At 44.1% G+C, this 22,150-nt stretch overlaps 1 protein-coding gene across 2 annotated transcripts in view; it reads left to right on the top strand.

Moving 5' to 3' along the window:
* FABP6 (fatty acid binding protein 6) overlaps window positions 1-18,174 on the top strand; it is a 56,549-nt gene extending 38,375 nt beyond the window's left edge. Inside the window, exons 5-8 of one of the 2 annotated variants that reach the window (XM_077327234.1) lie at window positions 12,573-12,683; window positions 13,461-13,636; window positions 16,220-16,309; window positions 18,066-18,174. In XM_077327234.1, coding sequence (XP_077183349.1) covers window positions 12,573-12,683; window positions 13,461-13,636; window positions 16,220-16,309; window positions 18,066-18,119 — 431 coding nt within the window. In that variant the 3' untranslated portion in view covers window positions 18,120-18,174. The remainder of the gene's footprint in view (window positions 1-12,572; window positions 12,684-13,460; window positions 13,637-16,219; window positions 16,310-18,065) is intronic. The other variant, XM_077327235.1, reaches the window with a different exon arrangement.
* Window positions 18,175-22,150: the final 3,976 nt, after the last annotated feature.

Genomic DNA, 22,150 nt, shown 5'->3' with positions numbered 1-22,150 from the left:
ACCCATCCAGCTGCCTGGTGTGTTTGAGCTGTCGTTTGATCGTTGCCACGCTCCCTCCGAGTGAAAAAAAAAAATCCCCCCCCCTCTCACGGGCCCGATTTTCGGCTGAATGAATGTGTAAAAAATAAAGGGAAAATACATCAGCAAACGGGCTTCTCTGTTCTTTGTGCTTAGTGACTGAAGGGGAGGGACTGAAGCCAGGGAAGCCTCTAAACTGTAAGAGGCTCGCTGGTGCGTTTATCCCCGCTTGCTCGGAGAAAAAAAAAATGGCGATCGCTTCGCCGGAAGATCAGAGAAGAGAGCCAGGGGGAGGGACTTTGTAGAAACCGCAACAATGTTAACGCACAGGTCTTTTTCGCTAGTGTTGCAGATTGGTTGCAGGAGTGTATCGCTTTCCGGAGGGTGAATCCACTTTTGGGGATTTCCCTGAAAGCGCTACAAGGAAGCGCTTTTTGCAGATTGGTTTCAGGTGTGTGGCAGATTGTCGACGACGTTGTGCATAACAGCAAATCAGTAGCGTTTTCAATTGGCAACCATTGTGCTATTTTGAAGGCGTGCAAAAAGCTCCAAAGAGAAGGAAACGACTGGATTTGGGGAAATGAGGGTCAGCAAGATTTATAATAACCAATGTGGATGCGGGGTGTGCTGGAAATAGGCAGAGCAGTGCGAATGAAATGGCACTCGAGCTGGGCATCTGGCAGGATACATGCCAAGGAAGCTGGTCACCCGAGAGGCTGGTCGCCAGAGAGGCACATTGGCTGCCCAAAAGGAAGGATTTTATACCCTTTTTCAGCCATGTACATGGTGGGAAGGTATGTAGGCTGGGTGGACTTTCTGGGGAGTGACAAAAGAGTCTGATCGCTCTGATGGTAGTGATCAAGGTGGACAAGAAGGGATATCTGGGAAGAATGGGAAGGCAGTTCTTGAATTCTCACCAGATTCCTTCTTTTTCTTATAAAAGGTCAGCTTCTCTCACAGACTCCGTGCCTTAACTCCTGCAAGAAGACCTGTAGGGAACATGCCACACATGTTTTATGAAGAACATGGGCAGTGAAAAAGGAAGGTGGATAGCTCCTAGGTGGATAGAACAACAGTAAGAGCAAACTACAAGAATGGAGGCAGCAGTACCTTCTGCTACATTCATTTCTTGTGACTGGTCTAGATGGGCCAGTCTGATGCACTGATCCTGCATGAGGAATATGCCCCTGGACAGCCTCTGGTTGTTAGCGGGTTTTAGAACTTCCTCCACATGATGTCATCTGCTTCCCGAGGCTGTCCAGGGGTTGGCTTGATTTTTGGCCAGATTTGCCTCAAGATGAGGGAAATCGCCAAAACTGGATTTGCCACGTGTTTTCTCGCTTCACATCAGGGAGCAACCAGGAGCAAACCTGTGTAGAGGGAGAAACGTGTGACAGTCCCTGCAGCATTTTGCTTGCCTTCACACCCACCCTCCCCTCTCCATTTCCTGCTCTGATAATTTTTTTAAAAAAAGCTATTTTGCATACTTTCAAATAACATTTTCCCTAAAGTGTCCATGGTCTTTTTGGGATCGGGAAGGCAAAACATGGTCCTGTTTGTGTTTTCTGGAGAAGTTGAATGAATCGGGAAAGGCAGGGGGCGCATGTGATGAAGCAGCCCTCTCCCAATCAGCTAGGCATCCATGCTTTTTGTTTTTAAGCCTACTGTTTACACACAATCACTCTTCAGGGTCCAGTTACCATGTCCAGCCTCTCACAACTCTATCCAAACATAAATAGAGTCCAAAACACCATAAATCTCAAACAAATAAACAAATAAACAAATAAACAAATAAACAAATAAACAAATAAACAAATAAACAAATAAACAAACAAACAAACAAACAAACAAACAAACAAACAAACAAAAGGGGGTTATTGTTGTGGTATTTCTCCATAGCAATGCAGAAGTGCTGATTTTTTATTTTAAATTCTTTAATGTGGTGTTACTGCATAGCAATGTGGAAGTGCACTTTAAAAATATTAATTTTGGGGCTCGGGTGGGAGAGAAGTTTGAGTCCCTGAGTCAACCGCTGTGCTTTGATTGATGTCTTGCTGTGATTGACAAACCAAGGAGTGGGGGGAAAAGTTCAACTTGTTTTCCCTTGCTGCCTCATCAGAAGGCAAAAATCAGTGATGAGGCGGAGGGAAAACCTGGGAGGGGTCTCTCATGAGGAGGCTTGCAAATGCATGGCGTACAACAACGCTTTTGCAAGCAGGAAGCTGCACAGGTTTTGCATGGTCAGCGGCAAAAGGAAATGTGGTCGCCAAAGGATCTTCTGACTCGACACGATCAAAGCTGATACAGGGATGACCATGAACCAACTAAAAGAAGCAATCAGAGACAGGGATGCAGGGCGAAGACTAAAGAATCGCTGAGGGTTGGACATGACTGGATGACATCATTATCATTGCCTCTCTTCATAACAGGCACTTTGTGAGGTAGGTGGGGCTGTGAAAGATCTGACAGAATGGCTCTATGAAAACAGCTCTAAGAGAATTGTGATTGGGCCAAGGTCACCCAGCTGGCTGCATGTGGAGGAGCAGGAAATCAACCTTGTTCTCCAGATTAGAGGCCACTGCTCTTAACCACTAGACTAAGCTGTCCATTAACATGGACAGAAGTTGTAGACTGACCTGTGTTTACCAATACCTCAGCATGCTTGGCAGCCTAGATTCAATCTTACTTAGTGTTGCACCAACAAACAGGCATTCAGATTAAAATATGAACACTGAATCCCTGCAACCATAACAAATATCTGTCAAGCCCCTAAACTGTGCTGCTATAGCACCACGAGATGCTGTTGTTGTTCTGAGGGCTACCACTAGTGTCCCTGAGAGACAGGGCCCAGTGGCAGGACTTGCCTTAACCTTGGGCCAAGGTAACCATGGTAACTGCCGTTCTTCAATATTCCATTGGGTTTGAGTCACAGGAGATGGAGACAGCATGGACTGGTCAAGATCAGCAAGCATCTCCTCTCTGCAACTCAAAACACATGATCTCTGTCCATGACATCATGAATGTGAACATTACTCCCAGCTTGTCCTCCACCAGCTGTCTGGGGTGAATTATGGAAGGGATGAGGTCCCAAGCAATGTTACTGCTCTGCACTGCTCCACACAATGATTTCTCTGACTCCACATTCCTCCAGAAAAGGCACTGATTTCAGGATCACCATTCAACGGAATCCTGCTGTCAAGCCAGCAGTGCAATATGGGTTGCCATATCTGGGATGTGAAATCCCTGGAGATTTGAGGGGGGGGGGGTGGAACCTGAAGGAGACAGGATTCAAAGAGGGGAGGACCTTCAATTAGGTATAATGCCAGAGAGTCTATTATCCAAGGCAGTCATTTTCTCCCAGTTGAACCTTTCTAGGTTGCCTGGAGTCCAGTTGTAATAGCAGGTGATCTCCAGCCACCAACGGGAGGTTGGCAGCCCTAAGTGCAGTGGGGCTGAGGTTCCCATGTACAGCCACAGTAGCTCTGCCTATCAGTACCCTTTTATGCCACTGAATTAGAGTTGCTAGATCCAGGTTGAGCAAATCCTGGGTGGAGCTTGGGGAGGACTGGGACCTCAGTGGAGTACAAGGATCAAGAACCCACCCTCTGAAGAATCCTTTTTCTCCTGGGGAACTTATCTCTGCAGTCTGAAGAGGAGCTGTAATTCTGGGGGATGCCCAGGTCCCACTTCAAGACTGGCATCTCTACCACTGAACTATGGGGGGGGGGAGGATAAGGAACATGGAAGAAGAGCTGTATTGGGGGTGTTTCTCTCGCTACAGAGCCAGGTACAGCAGCATAAGTTTAATAGAAGGGGATTTGATAATGGGCTCATGATTGGCAGGCTGCATCGCAGGATGGACTCATTGATAGTTCTGTATCATGCATGTATGTCAAACTGATATCATTCTCTATAGATCAATGCTGACGCACATTTTTATCGAGTCAAAATGTCTCATGGGAGTAGAACAGGCAACAGGTCTACATGCATAAGATTTAATCACATAGATGAAACAACATGAACTTCCTTCACTGTACAGGGATTGAACAATGTGCCTACATCTCTGTAATATTTGTCCACACATTTCCCCAAAGCTATAAATATCTGGAAGAAGGAGAGAGAAGCTTTGTTCCACTGAGAAACGTGCTTGGCAAAGCCGTGTGCTCACCTGCTGGTGCGTCACAATTCACTTGGGTGTTTTGCCACCTTGCACATAGTCATTTGTGAGTCGTTTTGTTCTGCTTTGGGGCATAGCTGTTATTTTGATGCAATACACACTTTATCCCAGCTTTTCAGGGCAGCTAAAGAGTAGTTAGCTTCAACAAGACAGCTGGCTGCCCTCATTGGCCCCTTCAAGAGAGTTGTGGGGGCAAGGGTGGTGAACTAACCAGGTTAGGGAACTGCAATCCAAACTAGCAGGGGAGCAAAAAGAGTTTCCAGACAGCTTTCCATATATGCCTTTGCAAGATGATATCAATTGTTGTATTTCTTAATCCAATAAATAGTTGAGAAAAAATAACCTGTACCTTCCTTCATTGCATCATTAAGTAGGAAACCCTACTTAATTTCTGGGTTATCCTGGGATATGCAATGCTCCTAAGTGTTTTAATGGCCATAGTGCTGACTTTAGGAAATAATAGTAACTAGGAGTTAAAGCAACAGATTTAGGGCTTCTGAGATGTTTTCCTGTGTTATTTGCTTACTCACAGGCTACCCAGTTGGAACTGCTCTTATTAAGTGATGGCTTGTGATGGGATAATTTGTGTAGGAACTTTACACTACAATGAGTGTTAGACCTTTTAAGTATTGGTATTTCTTTAAGGACTGTTACCTGTCTGTCATCTATGCCTCATCAGAAGATGACGTTCATTGAATGCATCATGGAAATGTTTTAATTCTTGTACTCTTTGCTATTCTCAGAACAGAACTTCCCCCTCCCAATAAACAGCTTTCTTTTCTTCTGTTGCCTTTTCCCATTTCCTCAGGTAATTTCCTGTCTTGCAGAGATAATATATTTGGGAAGAAGGAGATGGAATTTTTCATGAGGGTTAGCCATGGAGGCAGACTATAGAGCAAGTCCACATTACTGTCCTCAAAGACATTCACCAAGAACAAGGAGAAAATCTCAAAAAGTCTGTCCTGGACCATTTATGCACTGGGAACTTCACTGCCAAAGCTCCTGTGCAGGAGCACAAATCGGGGATGGATGAGGTGCACCAGGCCAAATGCTTCCCCATGTGGGTGCCGGAAGAGGTGGGGCAACCTGCCATGACTAAAACTCCAGCCTGCAGCCCAGCATGAAACCTCCAGTGTGTAAACGGTCCTGGGGAGCATACACCATAATTATGATAGCATCAATGCTATCAAAGGGAGCAGTGGGGAAAATCCAGGAACAAAGAAATGCTTTGTCATTTCCTAAAGGGCAGCTTCCAAGGCCTCTTACATGTATGCTATAAATTGGTTTTAAAAACAGACTGGAAATTGATAGCATCCAGCTACACCTGAAGAGGTACAGTGGAGAAGGGGGGGATTTGTAAAGCCACTTTGGGGTTCCTCTGGAGGAGAAGTGGGATATAAATGAAATAAGTAAGTAAATAAGATGTAGAGTGCCCACTCTCGACAGAAATCTTACCCATTCATTCACACAAGCATTGAATGACAGGTGATTCCACCAGTCTGAAATAGTTTCCCATCAAGAAACACAGTTCCTGGAACTCTGTGGGAACACAAAATAATATTTGCACAGGCAATACATGGCCAAATTTCATAGAATCATAGAGTTGGAAGGGGCCATACAGACCATCTAGTCCAATTTCACGTGCAATACCAGTTAATTATCTGTCCAGCCACTGCTTGAAGACCGCCACTGAGAGGGAGTTTATCACTTTCCTAGGCAGCCTGTTCCACTGCTGAGCTATTCTGACAGTGATTTTTTCCATTAAAACCCATCTAGCTAGTACCATTCTACATATAGTTAAAACCATTATGGCAGATCCTATCCTCTGCTGCCAACAGGAACTGTTCCCTGCCTTCCTCCAAGTGACAATCTTTCAAATACTTAAGGACAGCAATCATGTCCCCTCACGGCCTCCTCTTTTCCAGGCTGAACATTCCCAAGTCCCTCAGCCTTTCCTCATAGATCCCCAGTTTTAGCCCTGTTCTGGAAATATGCAAAGATGGACACAAGTTATTTCTTGACCAAACAGTAGACTTTATTGGCACAGATTAGCTGTCTTTCTGAAAATCCTCCAAACTCCCAAAGAATCCTAAAGCTGTATTTTAAAATAACTGCATATGGGTAAGATTTCTGTGGAGATAAGTCTTCCATTCATATGAATGCGGAAGTAAAACAACGATGACACGTTCAGATCATAAAGTAATCAACTCGATAATAAAAAGTGAGAAAGATGGCTATCATTTCTTATTTATGGCATGAGGAGAATTTACAGTCCTTTCTTGTAAAGAACCTTAGTCAACAGTTTCTCTATTGATGTTAATTTTTAACACTGACTTGAAACATTCTGTATTGCTGCCAAGGATGGTTTTATTAACCACCCAAGGAAGTTTACCTGCCTTTGCTTACAGAATCTTGTTGAGTATATTAATTTCACAGCAGAACAAATTTCCCCATGTTTCAAGAGACATTTAGAAATCAGGCAAATGGCTCTGTTGGGCTCTAGTTTACACACTGCATTATGGAGACCCCTTGGGTTCCTGGAGAATGGCATAATATCAGACAAGGTTCCCTGAAAGACTGCCTGCCTGTCACTATCACTTTTCCTCTGCAGTGTCACCATAGCAGAAAACTGGTTGCTCCATTCTTCTAAGGCAGGGGTAGTCAAACTGCGGCCCTCCAGATGTCCATGGACTACAATTCCCATAAGCGTTTGCTGGCATGGGCTCATGGGAATTGTAGTCCATGGACATCTGGAGGGCCGCAGTTTGATTACCCCTGTTCTAAGGTATACTCTGTGTTCATGCAGAAGAATTATGAGGTCTGGCAAGTCAGCTAGATTCCCACATGGATGGTGATGATGATGTTAGCCTTTCAGTCGGGTCTGACTTTTGGTGATCCTGTGGCTTAGCTGTCTTCACATCTTCCGATCTTCACAGCTTCTTTTAGTTGTATAATGCTCTGGCCAGTGTCCATTGTGATCATATGAATACTCTCTTCAAATCCTGTACAACTGTCCCAGAGACAGCCCCTATTTTCTTGTCCTTCTGCCTTTTTAGAAAGCCAGCACGGTGTAGAGTAATCTAATGGGTTCGACTCCCCCATCTTCCACATGAAGTCTGCTGGGTGGCCTTGGGCTAGTCACAGTTCTCTTAGGGCTATTATTGCAGAACAGTACTGTTAGTGCTCTCTCATCCCCACCTACCCCACAGGGTGTCAATTTTGGGGTGAGGAAGGGAAAGGTGTTTTAAAGCAGTGATCCCCAACCCCGGTTCGGAGACTGGTACCGGTCTGTCGACCAGTCGGTACTGGGCCACGGCTCCTCCTTGTCCTCCTCCCCAGCTGCTGCCTTGGGGGCTGCCCTGCCACTCTGCCACCGGCTCACCTTTGGTGCTCTCCGGTGGCCACCATGGCTGGGGCTCCCCCTCGGCGTGGCACTGTGTAGCTGCTGCTAGCAGCGCTGCCCAATAGGCAGTGGGAAGTCAGGGGCACTGGTGGGAAAGCAAGTGGAGCAGGGGCTCAGGCAGCAGTAGCAACGTCCCTCAGCAAAAAGACTACCCCCCCTAGGGGGGTAAAATGGTCAAGCATTGACTGGTCCCCGGTGATAAAAAGGTTGGGGACCATTGTTTTAAAGTACTTTGGGACTCCTTTGGGTAGTGAAAAGCAGGGTATAAAAATTAGCCCTTCCTCTTCAGTCATGTCCCATATTTTGTCCCTGTTTTTGTCATTTGAGAATGTCTTATTTAAAACATTTGTATGAGGATTAATCAGTTCTGTGTCAGGAGCGCTCAGTGTTTTTACAAGTCACATACCAAGTGTGTGGAAGCCTGATTTGGACTGAGAACATGCTCCTTTCTCAATCTGAAATGGCCCCAGGGAGCTATTGTTTTCCTCTGTGGTGAAAACTGGTGTAAATTAGTTTCACATCTATGTAAGTTTTCCTAGTGGGGTGTCAATCCAATTGAGAGACAGACCACAGGCCAGGTTCTGGGCCTTCTTCAATTTCTTGCTGTTCTTTGGCCTGTGCTCACTCCATTAGCTCCTTTTTCTTTATAGATGCTGGACCTTCTTCTTCACTTCTGGCTCAGCCATGTTTACTTCTAGCAGGATCAAGTGGATAGCCCCACTCTCATGAGGGCCTTGTGGGGCCAGCATGATGTTCCCGTGTGACAAATCCGGCACAAACCAGGAGCTCGTTGAGATGAGTTGGCTATTGTCAAGAGTGGCAGTATAGAAATCGAAATATAAATAAATAGTAATAGGGCAAAAAGCCCAGAGGATGGACAAACAATAATAGTGATAAGGCAAGTTCAAACAATGTTATATGTGGTTCTTTAATCCCATAGCCTCAAAATTCAATACAATGAATGAACCGACTTCTGGTAAAGCTGGTTTCATTGACCCTTCATCCACACAGAAGGTTTATACTTTATCGATATGTCAAATACCAATTCCACATGAGGAATTTGTCTCTGGACAGCCTCTCATTGATTGTGGGTTTTAGTGCTGCGTCCACATGACATCGGCAGCAACCTGTGGCTGTGCAGAGGCTGTTCTGAGTTTTAGTCAGATTTGCTTAGAGATGAGGGAAATCACAAAATCACAATTTGCCACTTCTTGTCACCTTTCAATTGGGGCAGAAACAGGGGAAAGCCCATCTGAAGGGAGAAACACACAACAGTCTTGGTACCGTTGTGCCTGCCCTCATACTCGCCCTCTCCTTTCCATTTCCAGAGCGGAAAAAAAAAAGACATGGTCCATGTTGCTGTGGGTCCACAAAGCTATGTGCCCTCAGTAAAAAGAAAATGTTCTCCTTATTCCCATTTGTGTTTTCTCGCGATGGGGTATGAACAGGGAAAGAGGGTGTGTGTGATGAAGCAGCCCTCTCACTATTAGCTTGGCCTCTGTGCTCTTTGTTTTTAATCTTTACTGTGAACACACAATCATTGGGGTCCAGTTACCATTGCCTGCCTATCACAAATCTACCCGAACATAAAGAGAGACCATTATACAGAATCCCCAAAAGATATCTAAGGGAACATTTTATTGTTGTGCCATGATCCTGCAGAGTAAAATTTTTTAAAAGATTTCTTAAAAAAAACAATTGTTCTACTGTTGTGGTGTTTCCCCATAACAATATGGAAGTACATTTTTTAAAAACAAAATTAATTTTGAGGCTTGGGGGGGTGGGTGGGATGGAAGTTTGAGTCCCCAAAACAACCACTGTGAAGAAAGGATTGGTGGCTTGCCTTGACTGACAAGCCGAGGGTTGTTTGATTTGTTCTCCCTTCTGGCTTCTCTGCTGCCTTGTCAAGAGGCAAAAAGCTGCAACAAGGTGGCAGGAAAACACAGGAGAGGTCTCCTTTCAGAAAGCTTGCAAACACGTGGTTTCCAATCATGCATTTTCAAGCAGGAGACAGCATAAGTTTTACGCCTCTGTGCGGAATCAGTCAAATAAAAGACCACAAATTCATCACATCAAAATACACCCAGTTAGTAAATGAGGAGATTATTTGAAAAAACATCAGGGAGTTCCTATCCTATCTATGCTAAAATATCCCATCCGCACACCATCCCACTCCACTTGGGGGCTAGATGACTAACTTCTTGCTCACGCTGCCTGAAAACACAGTAGTCAGCACTATCCACTGCTACTGCACTATACAACTAGGTTCAGGACCAAGTAAGAGAGAAGCTGTTCTGTTTATTCTCACTCTATTGTGCTGTCGGGGGGGGGGGGGGAGAGATTTCCCAGATCTTGTATGGTTTCTTGAAAGACACTAACTCTAATGAGTGTGCACACATTGTTTGGCATGCCCCGTTGCCCGCTCAATGAAGCAGAATGTGCCATGAGCATAAGCTTCAAATCTAAGAACTCTGTTATAATGTATATCGATATGCTGATGGTTGGAGCAAATGAACTATGTAATTGGATGGCTGCAGAGCGAGACAGGCCTTATAACGCATAGTCTGGGATCTGGTTCTCAGCAGGTGTGTAGCAGCTTTATACCCCCTGCCAGGTGCAGCGATGACTGTCAAGGCTGTTTGCGTTATTACTAGAAGAGCAGTGCAAGTTCAGCATAAATTGGCAAAGACCAGGGCTTGAGTTCACTCACCTCCTTTGTTAATTCTGGGAGGTGGGATTTCCATTTGCTGTCAATTACTGGGGGCAAGAAAGAGGGCTAAGCACACAACTTTTTCTCCAAAGAATTTATTTTAACAGATGTGAATATATGATTAAGTCTTGATATGACCCATATGAATTTGTCATCATCAGCTTTCCCCCGGCACCTGCAACAATGTTCATGGAACAGTGATGGAGATGGACGATCCAGAAGCCTCACTAGTGAACACTGAATATTGTTCAAATCTGCACCCCCATCAGATAGGGAAGTCTTTTTTCAACTCCCTCACCCCCCCCCCCCCCAAATCTTTGCAATAAGTAGGGATCACAGTCATTAACCTAGGTAGCATTAACACTTTAACACAACCGTCACACGGCACTTTCTTCTGTGGGTGAGAATCTGTTGGAGGTCCCTGGCCCACAGGAGGTTTGCCTAGCTTTGGCCAAAGTCTTTTCAGTCCTGGATCCAACCTGGTGGAATGAGCTCCCAGGACAGCTGAGGGCTCTAATGGAGCTAGCTCACTTCTGCTGGACCTGCAAGATAGAGCTCTTCCACCAGGCATATGGTTGAGGCCAGAGTAAGGTATATTTGGGCCCCTCCTGGTGCTAGTCGTTTCCACCTGGCTACCCTGTCCTCAGCTCCAAGGGTGGGAAAATAAGTGAATCAAATAAATAGGAGCTTCTATATACAGCACACTTATGATTATCAGTAGCTGGAGATGCACCTTATGGCAAAGCCATTCCCTTCGTGCCCTATATTCTGAGTGCCTAGAAGTATCTGGTTGACCACTATTGGAAACTGAATACTGGGCTAGATTAATTCAGAGGAAATTCTTATTCTGTTATGTTATGTTCATTTCCTCTTAGAAGGTTTAATAGAACTCAAGGGGCTGCATGGAGAGAGACAACCACAAATGGAAACTGCAGAACAGATATTTCATGGCTCCTCTTAGCAATGCAGTCTGCTCCATACCTAGAATGCTACTCCTGAGGGTGAGAAACCCTTGAGAAGAGCATGGGAAGCATGTGGTGGTGGTAGCAGTTGCAGGAAACTGGAGAACCCTCTACAACCAACTTCCTCTCACATGTGCAGTCTAGTTTGGTTCCAGCCCACAGTCTGGTCCATGCTAAACTCTCACTCATGCTTCCAATAGTCCTTAATGACCTAAATATGGACATAGCCATTGTGATGATGAATATCATAAATGAATTATTCTTTGCATGAAGACATTCTTGTTTTTGTTTATCCTAAATCTAGTTTCCAATCATCTGACTGAGTGAAACCAGTATATATGTGCATGTGAGAGGCCATGATGTTCAATTTCTTTATATTGCACATCATTTGATAAACCTTTATCATAACCCACATTAGACATATTTTACTAATCTGAAAAAGCCTCCAAGGTTGTCACATTTTCCGTCTAGGCAAAGTGCCTTTTTCTACAACTTTCCTAGGTCTATGATTTCCTTTCTGACTTGGAGTGACCAAAACTACTGCTGTTATTCCAGGTATGGCTATGCCCAGTTCTCTCACCCTGCTGCTTTATAGGGATCTGGCAACGGGTCAGTTTCTGCACATTTGCTCTCATTGCGTCCTGTATCGCTCTTGATTGAGCCTTATTTTAAAAGGCCATTGCAGAGAACTCTTGATAGCCGTGCATCATTTTGAATGTCAACAGCAGAGGCTTTATTTCATTTTTCTCCACCAAGGCTGCCAGGGCAGCATATCTGACTCTTTCTGTTGAACCGCTCCTTTGCTCTTTCAAAGTACTGTAAATGCAAGATGATGTGTAAAAACGTCACTGACAATGTAGCATCACGGGAGGACACCCATTTGGGAATAGGAATAAAGTAATATTTCACCTCTTTTGTTTTATTTCACAAGATGGAAACTGTAGATTAATGTGAAGCGGGTTCTATAAATAGTTGGGATCGTAAAACAAGATACATTATTTTTCACCCTGACATGTTTTATTCTCTTTTTTGTGTGGAAATGAATAAAATGTCATTGAAAAAAACCACAAAATGTTTTATTTGGTAAAATCCCAGGTCTTTCTACAAACTGAGACATGCAAGATTTTCAAGGGTCAATAACATCAGAGTTAGTGATCCAAGGAAAAGTGTACTTGGGTTATAAAAAAATAAACCATCATTAGACGGCAGGATGAAGAAGGGCATTGTGTTTTGGGTGGATGACCTGAGCAAGAGAAGGTTTATAAGGCGCATCAGCCCAGCCCGGTTTGTTCATCTGTACAGCTGCTGTCTTGTGCAGATCCTCTCCTGGTGCCAGTGACCTCAGCATGGCCTTCTCCGGCAAATATGAAGTAGAAAGCGAGGAGAACTATGATGATTTTATGAAGCGCATTGGTATGTGGACACAATATTTTTCTGTTTGATTACTTAGATCACCTTGCTTGGCTAGGGAATTTCAGATGTAAGCAGTCATGGTTCTGTCAGTTTCAAGAAAGAAAGCCTGAAAATGGGAAACAGGTTACTTTTGATTGAAATTTGCAAGCTGGTGAAAGAATGTGCAAACTTGCTAAGTATGCGCATCCTTTGACAAAAAGCAATCCATTTATTCAGAATTCAATAAACCAGCATGCTGCCAGACAGAGCTTTTTAAAACTCAAAATTTTACATTCTTATTCATTCTTATCTTGTTATATCTCTGATAATTTCTCAAGATACAGGAATGAGATAACTTTGAACTACAGAGCAGATATATGAGACTGCGGGATGAAACCTGCAGATCCATTCTGCTATCAGTGGTGCTGCCTTCCACTCATAAGAAGAGGCTCAGAAGAGACTCTGTTGTTTATAAAGGAGTCTATATATCAATGATTGAGAACTGCAATTATAAATGAATCCAAGTTACAATATGCATCAACAATAACAGCATCAAATTTGTCCTCATCTCCATTTAAACATTTTTCATAATCCTTATCTTACATTTGAAAAATGACTTCTTCATTCACATTTGCACCCAGTGTTTATTTTGAACTTGAAAGCAAGACAAGGCCTGCCCCTTCCCCAAAGTTCTGTGTCCATGCATCTTTTTCTAGAAGGGAAAGAACAGCACTCAGTGCCACCATTTTGCTGGCCCCTGAGAATCAACAAAACTAATTTGTATTTCCATTGTACTAGGTCTCCCTGCTGATGTAATTGAAAAAGGAAGGAATTTTAAGATTGTCACAGAGGTATTACAAAATGGAGATGAATTCACCTGGTCCCAAATTTACGCAGCAGGAAAGTCTATGTGTAACACATTTGTTATTGGCAAAGAATCTGAAATGGAGACAATAGGAGGCAAAAAATTCAAGGTAAACCAACATGGCTATTGCTTTTGAAGGATTTGGGTAAGAGGTGTATCCAGTAGAATTTTAAACATTTTTCCCTTTGAATATCAACCCCTCCCCCCGCCATATCACAAGGTCTGCATTCCCCCTCGCCTCTCCAGCTTCACAAAGCATGTTCCTGTATGGCATTGGGAAAGGGGGTTTCTCTTGAAAAAAACACCAAGACTGCTTGGAAAGATAGAAGGTGGAACTTAGAATCATAGAATCATAGAATAATAGAGTTGGAAGGGACCTCATGGGTCATCTAGTCCAACCCCCTGCACTATGCAGGACACTCACACTCACTCACTTCTCTGGATCTCAGATTTGGTTTCTGCTGTACATAAGTTTTGCAAACCTTTGCCACACATAGCTCCAGACTAGCTGTATCAAAGTCTATTTCCAGAGTAATTTGTCTAGGATAACTGTTATGTTCCAGTAGAAGTGGGTGTCATCAGCATACTGATGGCACTTTACTTCAGTCTCTGAGTTACCCCTCCAGTGATTTCATATGGATGTTAACGCATGAGGAAAAGAATCTAGCAACATCCATAGGGCCATGAAGTGAAGCGGAATTCCTCAAGCTCTTTCTAGAATCAATAGAAACAGCTGAGCATGGAGATTCCAACTCCCACCTCAGACAGACAGTCGAACCCTGCTTTTCACTACCCAAAGGAGTCCAAGCAACTAACAACTGCTTTTCCTTCCTCTCCTCACAACAGACACCCTGGGAATTAGGTGGGGCTGAGAGAACTCTAAGAGAACTATGGTCCATTCCGCACAAGGACCAATGTTGCCAATTGCTTTCACAAAGCGGAAACACTATTTTAAATAGTGGAATCTCGGCATTCCGCATACCTTTATTTGTAGTGGAATCCAGTAGCATTTCATTCGTTCCCCACAGGTTTCCGGTCTCGCAAAAATCGCTAGAAAGGAAGCGATTTTTTTCTGTGCTTGTTCCCGCCCCTGGCTGTCAATCAAACGGAACAGCCAACGGGCGGTTGTTATCATGCTCCCGAAAAGGCCCTTTCCCTTTAAGCACAGGTTTAAAAAAAAAACCACACATACACACGTTGCAATGAATATGCGTTGATTCGTTGCAATGGAGAGACCCATCTAGCTGGCGATTCATCGTTACCATGCTCCCCCGAGTGGAAAAGAAACCTCCCCCCCACGGGAGCCATTTTTGGCCGAAATTAAAGGGAACTGGTGAACAGGGGGCTGTGTTGTGCTTGGGGACTTAGGGGAGCTTTAAAGCACTTCTGTGGAGGGACTGTAGCCAGAGAAGCCTCGCTGGGTGAATGAAGCCTCGCTGGTTCGTTGGTTTCCCCGCTCCGAGGAAAAAAAATGGCGATCGCTTCGCTGGAAGTTCGGAGGAGAGAGCCAGGGGGAGGGACATTATTGCAGCCGCTACATTTAGAATGCATATGTCTTTTTCGCAAGTGTTACAGGTTGTTGGCAAGAGTGTAGCGATTTTCTGAGGGTGAATCCACTTTTTCTGATTCCCCGAAAATCGCTACAATGAAGCGATTTTGGTGCTAGTGTTGCAGGAGTGTTGCAGATTGCTCACGACATCATGTGGAACGCAGTTTTAGTGGCGAAAACAAAATGTAAGATTAGTGCTATATTAAAGTCGCGCGGAATGGCCCTATGACTGACCCAGCAGGCATTATGTGCAGGATGGGAGAATCAAACCCAGTTCTCCAGACCAGACTCCACCCCTCTTCACCATTACACCATGCTGGAATGACCTAGATAGTTTCCATGCAAAAACTGAGAGGGAAGGCAGATCACAATAGATCAAAATAATTAGCTCCATTCAAGAAAATCTGGAATTGAGCCACCACCACCTGCTTAAGATACCTTGGCCTAGAAGGGGGAGATGGCAACATCTCTTGTTCAGTGGCCAATCAAGTACAATTGAGGCCAGAAATGACAGCTAAATTCTGTCCTCCTGACCAAAACATCAGTCAAGCTTTCACCATACTTGTCACTTGCGTTACTCCCACTAGGAAATTAAAGGCAGTTTTAAATTAATCTGAATGAGGCTAATCTGAATGTTTTAAATTGAAATTATTGTTATTTCAATGTTTCATATATATTGCTACCCATCCTGAGCATCAGGGAAAGGCAGGGTAAATAAAAAAATATATATTAGTAGGGGTACTAGTATTAACTGGGGCCAGGGAGTGATTCATTGAGATTGCCTTGAGGCCAGGATCTACCCTTCCATCAATGAAATATTAATAACTTCCTGGGCCTAGCCAGCTACCCTCCTACCACACCAGTAAGAAAGCCAGGAAGGCAAGAGTAAATAGGTGCCTCTCCAAACACTCTGTGAGTAATAACAAGCTATAGCAACTGAAACCAACAAATAGGTCACAAGACAATGTCTGGTATTGATAAGAAATCCAATATGGCGTATGAGGAGGTGCAATTTAACTTTTCCATATTTTCTGACTTTTTCAATTGTGACATGTGCAAGATCATTGAGACATGATAATAAAGTTTTGCTAGATGTTAACCCTAATTTTCTTCTGACAACTAATACATGCCTATCTGTTACAGGCAACGGTTCAAATGGAAGGTGGGAAAGTGGTTGCAAACTTCCCCAACTATCATCATACTGCAGAGATTGTTGGGGGCAAACTAATTGAGGTAAATCCCTTCAAATCTTCCTTGAGAGATTACCTGCATCATGCCAAGCCAAGTAGCAAAAAGGAGTTTCAAATACTAAAAGAGGGTGATTTGAAGGGTTAAGTTTGTTTTACATCCAGTAGTATCTTCAGCACCTATGAAGAAAAGTAGAAAGTTAATGAACTCTGGTCCATTTGAAACAAACCAACAAAAACATCTATTAATGGGGATGGTAAAACTTGAGAGCATAATTGGATATGATCTTTCTTTGCAACTCAAATTCCAGCTTGCTGGTATCTGAAGAAGTGAGTCATGACTCACAAAAGCTCATGCCCTACCAGAAATTTTGTTAGTCTTAAAGGTACTATTGGACTCTTACTCTTTTCCACTGCTAAGATGAACATGGCTATCCATCTTGATCTATTAGGCAGTATTCTTGCAGCCCAGGCTAAGGGGCTCCTTGACCTAGGGTTGCCAACTCTGAGTTAGGAAATTCTTGGAGATTTGTGGGTGGAACCCAGGGAGGGAAGGGTTTAGGAAATGCAGAGTATAATATCATAGCCTACTCTCCAAAGTGACCATTTTCTCCTGGAGAACTGATTGTCATTTGGAGATCAGTTGTAATTCCAGACTATCTCCAGGCTCCACTTAGAGGTTGGCAACCTGACCCCAAAACTTCCCATCTCTCACAATGCTTGGGCCCTGTTTCCATGAACTAGGACATTCAAGATGCATCAGCTGCCACTGCATTAGCTTGATTAACTCACAGGTCCCTCAGCTGTCATGTGAATGCCAGTGGCATATGCAAGAATCCAAGCCAAGCTTATGAATTTCACTGGAACTTATTTTAATTTTTTATTCTTCTTTAAACTAATATTGCGGTGAAACTCAGACCTGGAGAGCCACTGCTGCAATTACCATCATAGGGCTTCTGTACGCCCTGTGTGCCACCACACCAAACAAACAATATAATTCTAGATTTAAAACCAAAATAGAAACTAATCTGCCTCAGCCTACTCCAAGAAAAAGGAAGGCCATACAGTATAGTCGAATGTGGTTGACGGTTGGGTAGAGAGGCCAGAGAAATTCTGATGTTATCTTTGGCCTCAACCATAGGTAGGCTTGGTGGAACAGCTATCTTGCAAGCCCTGTAGAACTGTTCTTGGCCTCCTTGCTGTTTCCTCAGCATGAGGTATAGCATCTCAGGTGAGAGAGTGAGATTGCCAAGGTGCCAAAAGGAGAACAAGTGAGAAAAATGGGAGACCCCTCAACCGCTGTGGCAGATTACTGTTTCCCTGGGTGGTGGCTATAGTGGTGATAGAGGTCTTACTATCTTTTCTATGGGACCAGTTTGTTCTCCTCCTAGCACTTGACCAGGTTCTGATGCAGAGACTTGTGTGTGTGTATTGTTGGAAAGGCTCTTCCATCACCCCCATGGGAGTCACAAGTCAGGGAGGCTCACATCTTAACCCATCCTCTAATCCCTCTGACAGCAACTACTAAGGCGGAAACCATCTGCCAACCACAAGTCTCATGGGCAGCAGCCTTGCCCACTGTCCTAGGGCAAGTCAGTGGCACATTAGGGAATGGTGCTCAGAGGAAATATGGGTAGCTGCTGAGTATCACTGGTGTCTAGAAATGAGTGATGGAAATCAATTCAGGGACCAAGATCCCGGGATTCCAGTGGCAGTAGCAATTGCAGACAAAGGAGAATTTGCAGCACATCTCAGGATGAAAGGCTATATGTTTCCATCATAATTTGTTCACTTTGTTCCAGACTTCTACAGTTGGTGGTGTAACCTTCAAGAGAATCAGCAAGAAGGTGGCATGAAAAGATGATGGGAAAGGCATAGTACCCTAATCCTTGGCCATAATGGAAAATGAGGAATAAAGCCTGATATAAGTAATATACTCCTTGTCTATTTCTGTCACTTTCTTGTAAGCAAGTGATAAGGAGAATCAACTCATTCCCTGTTCAGCTACACCTGTGTAAGCCCATGCTGGAAGCCACTGCTGGAAGTCAAGCAGTGCTGACGCAAACTTTGGACATTATTATAAGGAAAACCCAGTATGAAGCTGTATAACATAATTTCAAATAAGCTGGTCCACAATGCAGTGTGAGAACATGCTATACTCCTCTATGACCTTGGAATAAACCTTGTGGATATTGTAGGCCAATTATGGTTCTTACACAGAACACCATGGAAACAAACAACTCAACACTCACATGTTATAAGGTACACTAGAAAACAGGAGTGTAGAGGCACCTTACTAACTGCATTTATTCTTTAATAAGTTTTCATGAGTCAGAACGGAATTCTCATCAGATACACTGAAGCATACACCCATCTCATGAAATTTGTGATGGAATAAATGTTGTTAGTCTACTTTGCCGTTTTAATACACAATTTATTTTACTCGTATTTTGTTTTGACTAGCACTTGGCAACACATCTAGATTTAAAGCACACCATGCAGATATATTCCAGTTTAATTTGATAACATCTAAAACAGAACTGCTATAGTTGTGTCATGAAACATATTCAAGGATATTTGTTGCTATTGGCTTCAGTGGCGATTTGCTGCTTCCCTTTATCTTTTTCTTGGCTGAGTAGCTCCTTTTCTTTCCTCTTTTTTACTCTGTCTGTCCCAACCAATTGTTTATACACACACACACACACACACACACACACACACACATATATGCACACACACACATATATATGCTGACCCAGATGGGGGAATTGAGGGACCAACTGAAATCCTTTTGACTTTGTCTGATAACGGCACATGAGGGGCTGATGGTAATTCAAAGTTAACAAACTGCTTTTGAGGCGAAATGGTCAGGTAGGTATCAGGTTTAGGATTTAGAAGATGAACAAGCAACAGGAATGAGGTAACTTTGTATAAACAATAGATAGGTTGTCATAATAAAGTCACTGTTTGGTTATACAGACAGGTCTTTAAAACTATGGAGAAAGATCTTTTGGCAGTTGCTGCTTAAACAAACAAGCATAAGCTTCTTTATCTCAAAAGGACTTTGTAATGGCAGGAACATTCACACCAGTTCCAGTTTTCCTCATTAGCCACTTATAGAAATCTCTCTCCTTTAATAGGAGCTATTTCCCTCAGGGAAGGGCTACTCATCCCACTTCCCAAATTCAGGATCCTCTTTGATCCTTTAATTCTGTTTAACTCTCTTCTTCACTGGCATCACTCCATTCTCAACTGTATAATTCCATTTGAATTCCCTGACACTCAAAGCATTAACTATTTACTGTTCATTACAGCCTACATTTCCAAAAGGCATGTCTTGTTTTTTCTAATCTAATACATGATTTAGAATTTTGAGATCATTACATTTTGTATTTGTGGAACAACTCTTTTTATGTACATGAACCTCCTATGGATGTCATTTGACATAGCATGAGGAAAGATCCAAATAGTAGGATCTTTTTCCTAAAGAAAAGATAATTTGGACAACAGCCTTTAAATATTGCTGTACTGTATCATTGGCTCCACACTCCAATTTTCACTGCATACTATTGCAAACAGGGAACATGATTAGGTATGATACTGGTCCCCCATATATTGTGTGGACTTCTAAGTACCTGGAAAAGTTACATCCAGATGTCTTGTGATTGAGTCTTTTCAGTGTGTTGATCACTATTGGGAACCAGAGAAGGATCAAGCTACTCTGTTTGTCCAATGTTCCAGGAGAAAAAACAGAGTATTTGGAAATGCTGTCCTTTATGTTCCATGTGCGGCGACTCAATCTTGTTCTAGCTACTTAGCAAGCGAACCTGAGCATGTGCTCCAGTGAATAGCTCTCAATGCACAAATCCTTTATGGCTCCTGCTCACAGACGGATAGTGCAGTCACTATCATCTGAAATTTCAGCTGTAGCTCCCATCCTACAAAACCTGAGCTCAGATGCCTTTTCCTTTTTCCTTCTACTGCAGATGATGTCTGAAGTTCAGACACCCACTTAGATGTGTCTTGTAGACAGGGAAGCTCCTGAAGGAACACAATGCAGACAGCTGAAACAAAGACTAAGGCACTCAAAATGCCAACTGACATATTCCCCCCCTCCTTACAAAGTTGCATTGTTTTTGTTCTATGGACTGTTTTTTGCATCACACTTGAATGCTGTATTGCAGTCCAAAACTCAGGCTGAGATTATTTAATCTGAAGCCACAATCTCTATTGTGGCAATCTCTGTTTCTTGGCATTCTGCTAGAGGTGGTGGCCGCCTGGGCATGTGGAATTCCTGTCCTCTGGAAATGGCCCAGACCATGGTGGCACTAGGGCTCTTGCAATTTGTTGTCAGTCCCACTCATAAAGCAGGTCACACCATGGATCTGATCTTTGGTGCAGGGCTGGAGGTAGATCTGACAACAGCTAACACTGTTCCATGGTCAGACCACTATACACTGTTCCATGGTCCAGCCACTTAGACTTATGGATCCAGAAGGGTTCCTGAATGCTCTGTAGCAGTGGTCCCCAACCTTTTTATCACCGGGGACCACTCATCGGGGACCACTCAACGCCTTTTACTGAGGCCCGGTGGGGGGGTGTAGTTTACTCCTCTACTCTCAACCACTGCCCTAACACTCTCTGATCGCTACGGTAATGTTTAAACATCCCTTCAAAATAAGATACAGACATGCCACAACAATGAACATAAGGAACATTTTATTTTCATGGAAATTTTAACTAATGACAATGACAAATCAATGGGAACCCTGAGCTTGTTTCTCTGCAACGAGATAGTCCCATCTGGGAGTGATGGGAGACAATGACACCCGAAGTGTGTTGTAAAGGGCCAGGGGGGATGAAGTAAAAGGCCGGGGGGGGGGAGAAGGCGTCCTTTGGGGCCCACCTCCAATTAGTCAAAGGACCACATGTGGTCTGAGGCCCACAGGTTGGGGATCGCTACTCTGTAGGATGATGCCCCCTGGCGATTTATTGGAAGAGCCGGTCAATGATTGGCATAGATCAGTGGTCCCCAACCCCCGGTCCGGGGACCAGTACTGGTCCGTGGATCAGTTGGTACCGGGCCGCAGCTCCTTCTCATCCTCCTCCCTGGCTGCTGCCTTGGGGGTTGCCCTGCCACTCTGCCGCCAGCTCACCTTTGGTGCTCTTCAGTGGCCGTCATGGCTGGAGCTCCCCTGCAGCATGGCACTGTGCAGCTGCTGCTGGCAGCGCCCCCCAGCGGGCAGCCGGAAGTCAAGGGTGCCAGCGGGAAAGCAAGTGGAGCAGGGGCTCAGGCAGCAGCAATGTCCCTCGGCAAAAGATTACCACCCCCCTCCCGGGCCTCAGTAAAATTGTCAAGCATTGACCAGTCCCCAATCATACAGACCAACTGAACATACCTAGATGAAGCTTCATTATTGGCCCCATCTCAGTCTGGCTTCCTGCCTGGCCATGGGGTGGAAAGTGCTGGCTGCCCTGATGGATGATCAGAGATAGCTGGATCAAGGAGGGATGGTGCTGCTTCTGCTATTGGACATCACAGCAGCATTTCACATAGTAGATGCGCTTTTGGCTGGCCACTTCACTGACACAAGAATACAGGGGACAACCCTTCAATGGCTAATCTCCTTCCTCTGGGGTTGCAGACAGGGAGTTGCTGTTGGCAAGATGCAGTCAGGAAGACACCACTTCCATTGTAGGGTGCCAAATGTTGCAATTCTCTCCAATTCTATTTAACATCTTCATGCACCCTCTTGCCTGGCTGTTTGTAATCTGGGTCCTGTGTATGTGATATCGCCTCTCTCCCCCCCACCCCCTGAAGTGCATAACGCTCTGCTAACACCAACCAACTGGTGGTCCCTGGCCCCTGCCCAATGGCCTTGAAGTT

Source organism: Paroedura picta, chromosome 3 (genome assembly GCF_049243985.1).
Source record: "Paroedura picta isolate Pp20150507F chromosome 3, Ppicta_v3.0, whole genome shotgun sequence".
In the NCBI taxonomy this organism is placed as follows: Eukaryota; Metazoa; Chordata; class Lepidosauria; order Squamata; family Gekkonidae; genus Paroedura; species Paroedura picta.
This window is presented reverse-complemented; position numbering and strand designations above follow the sequence as displayed.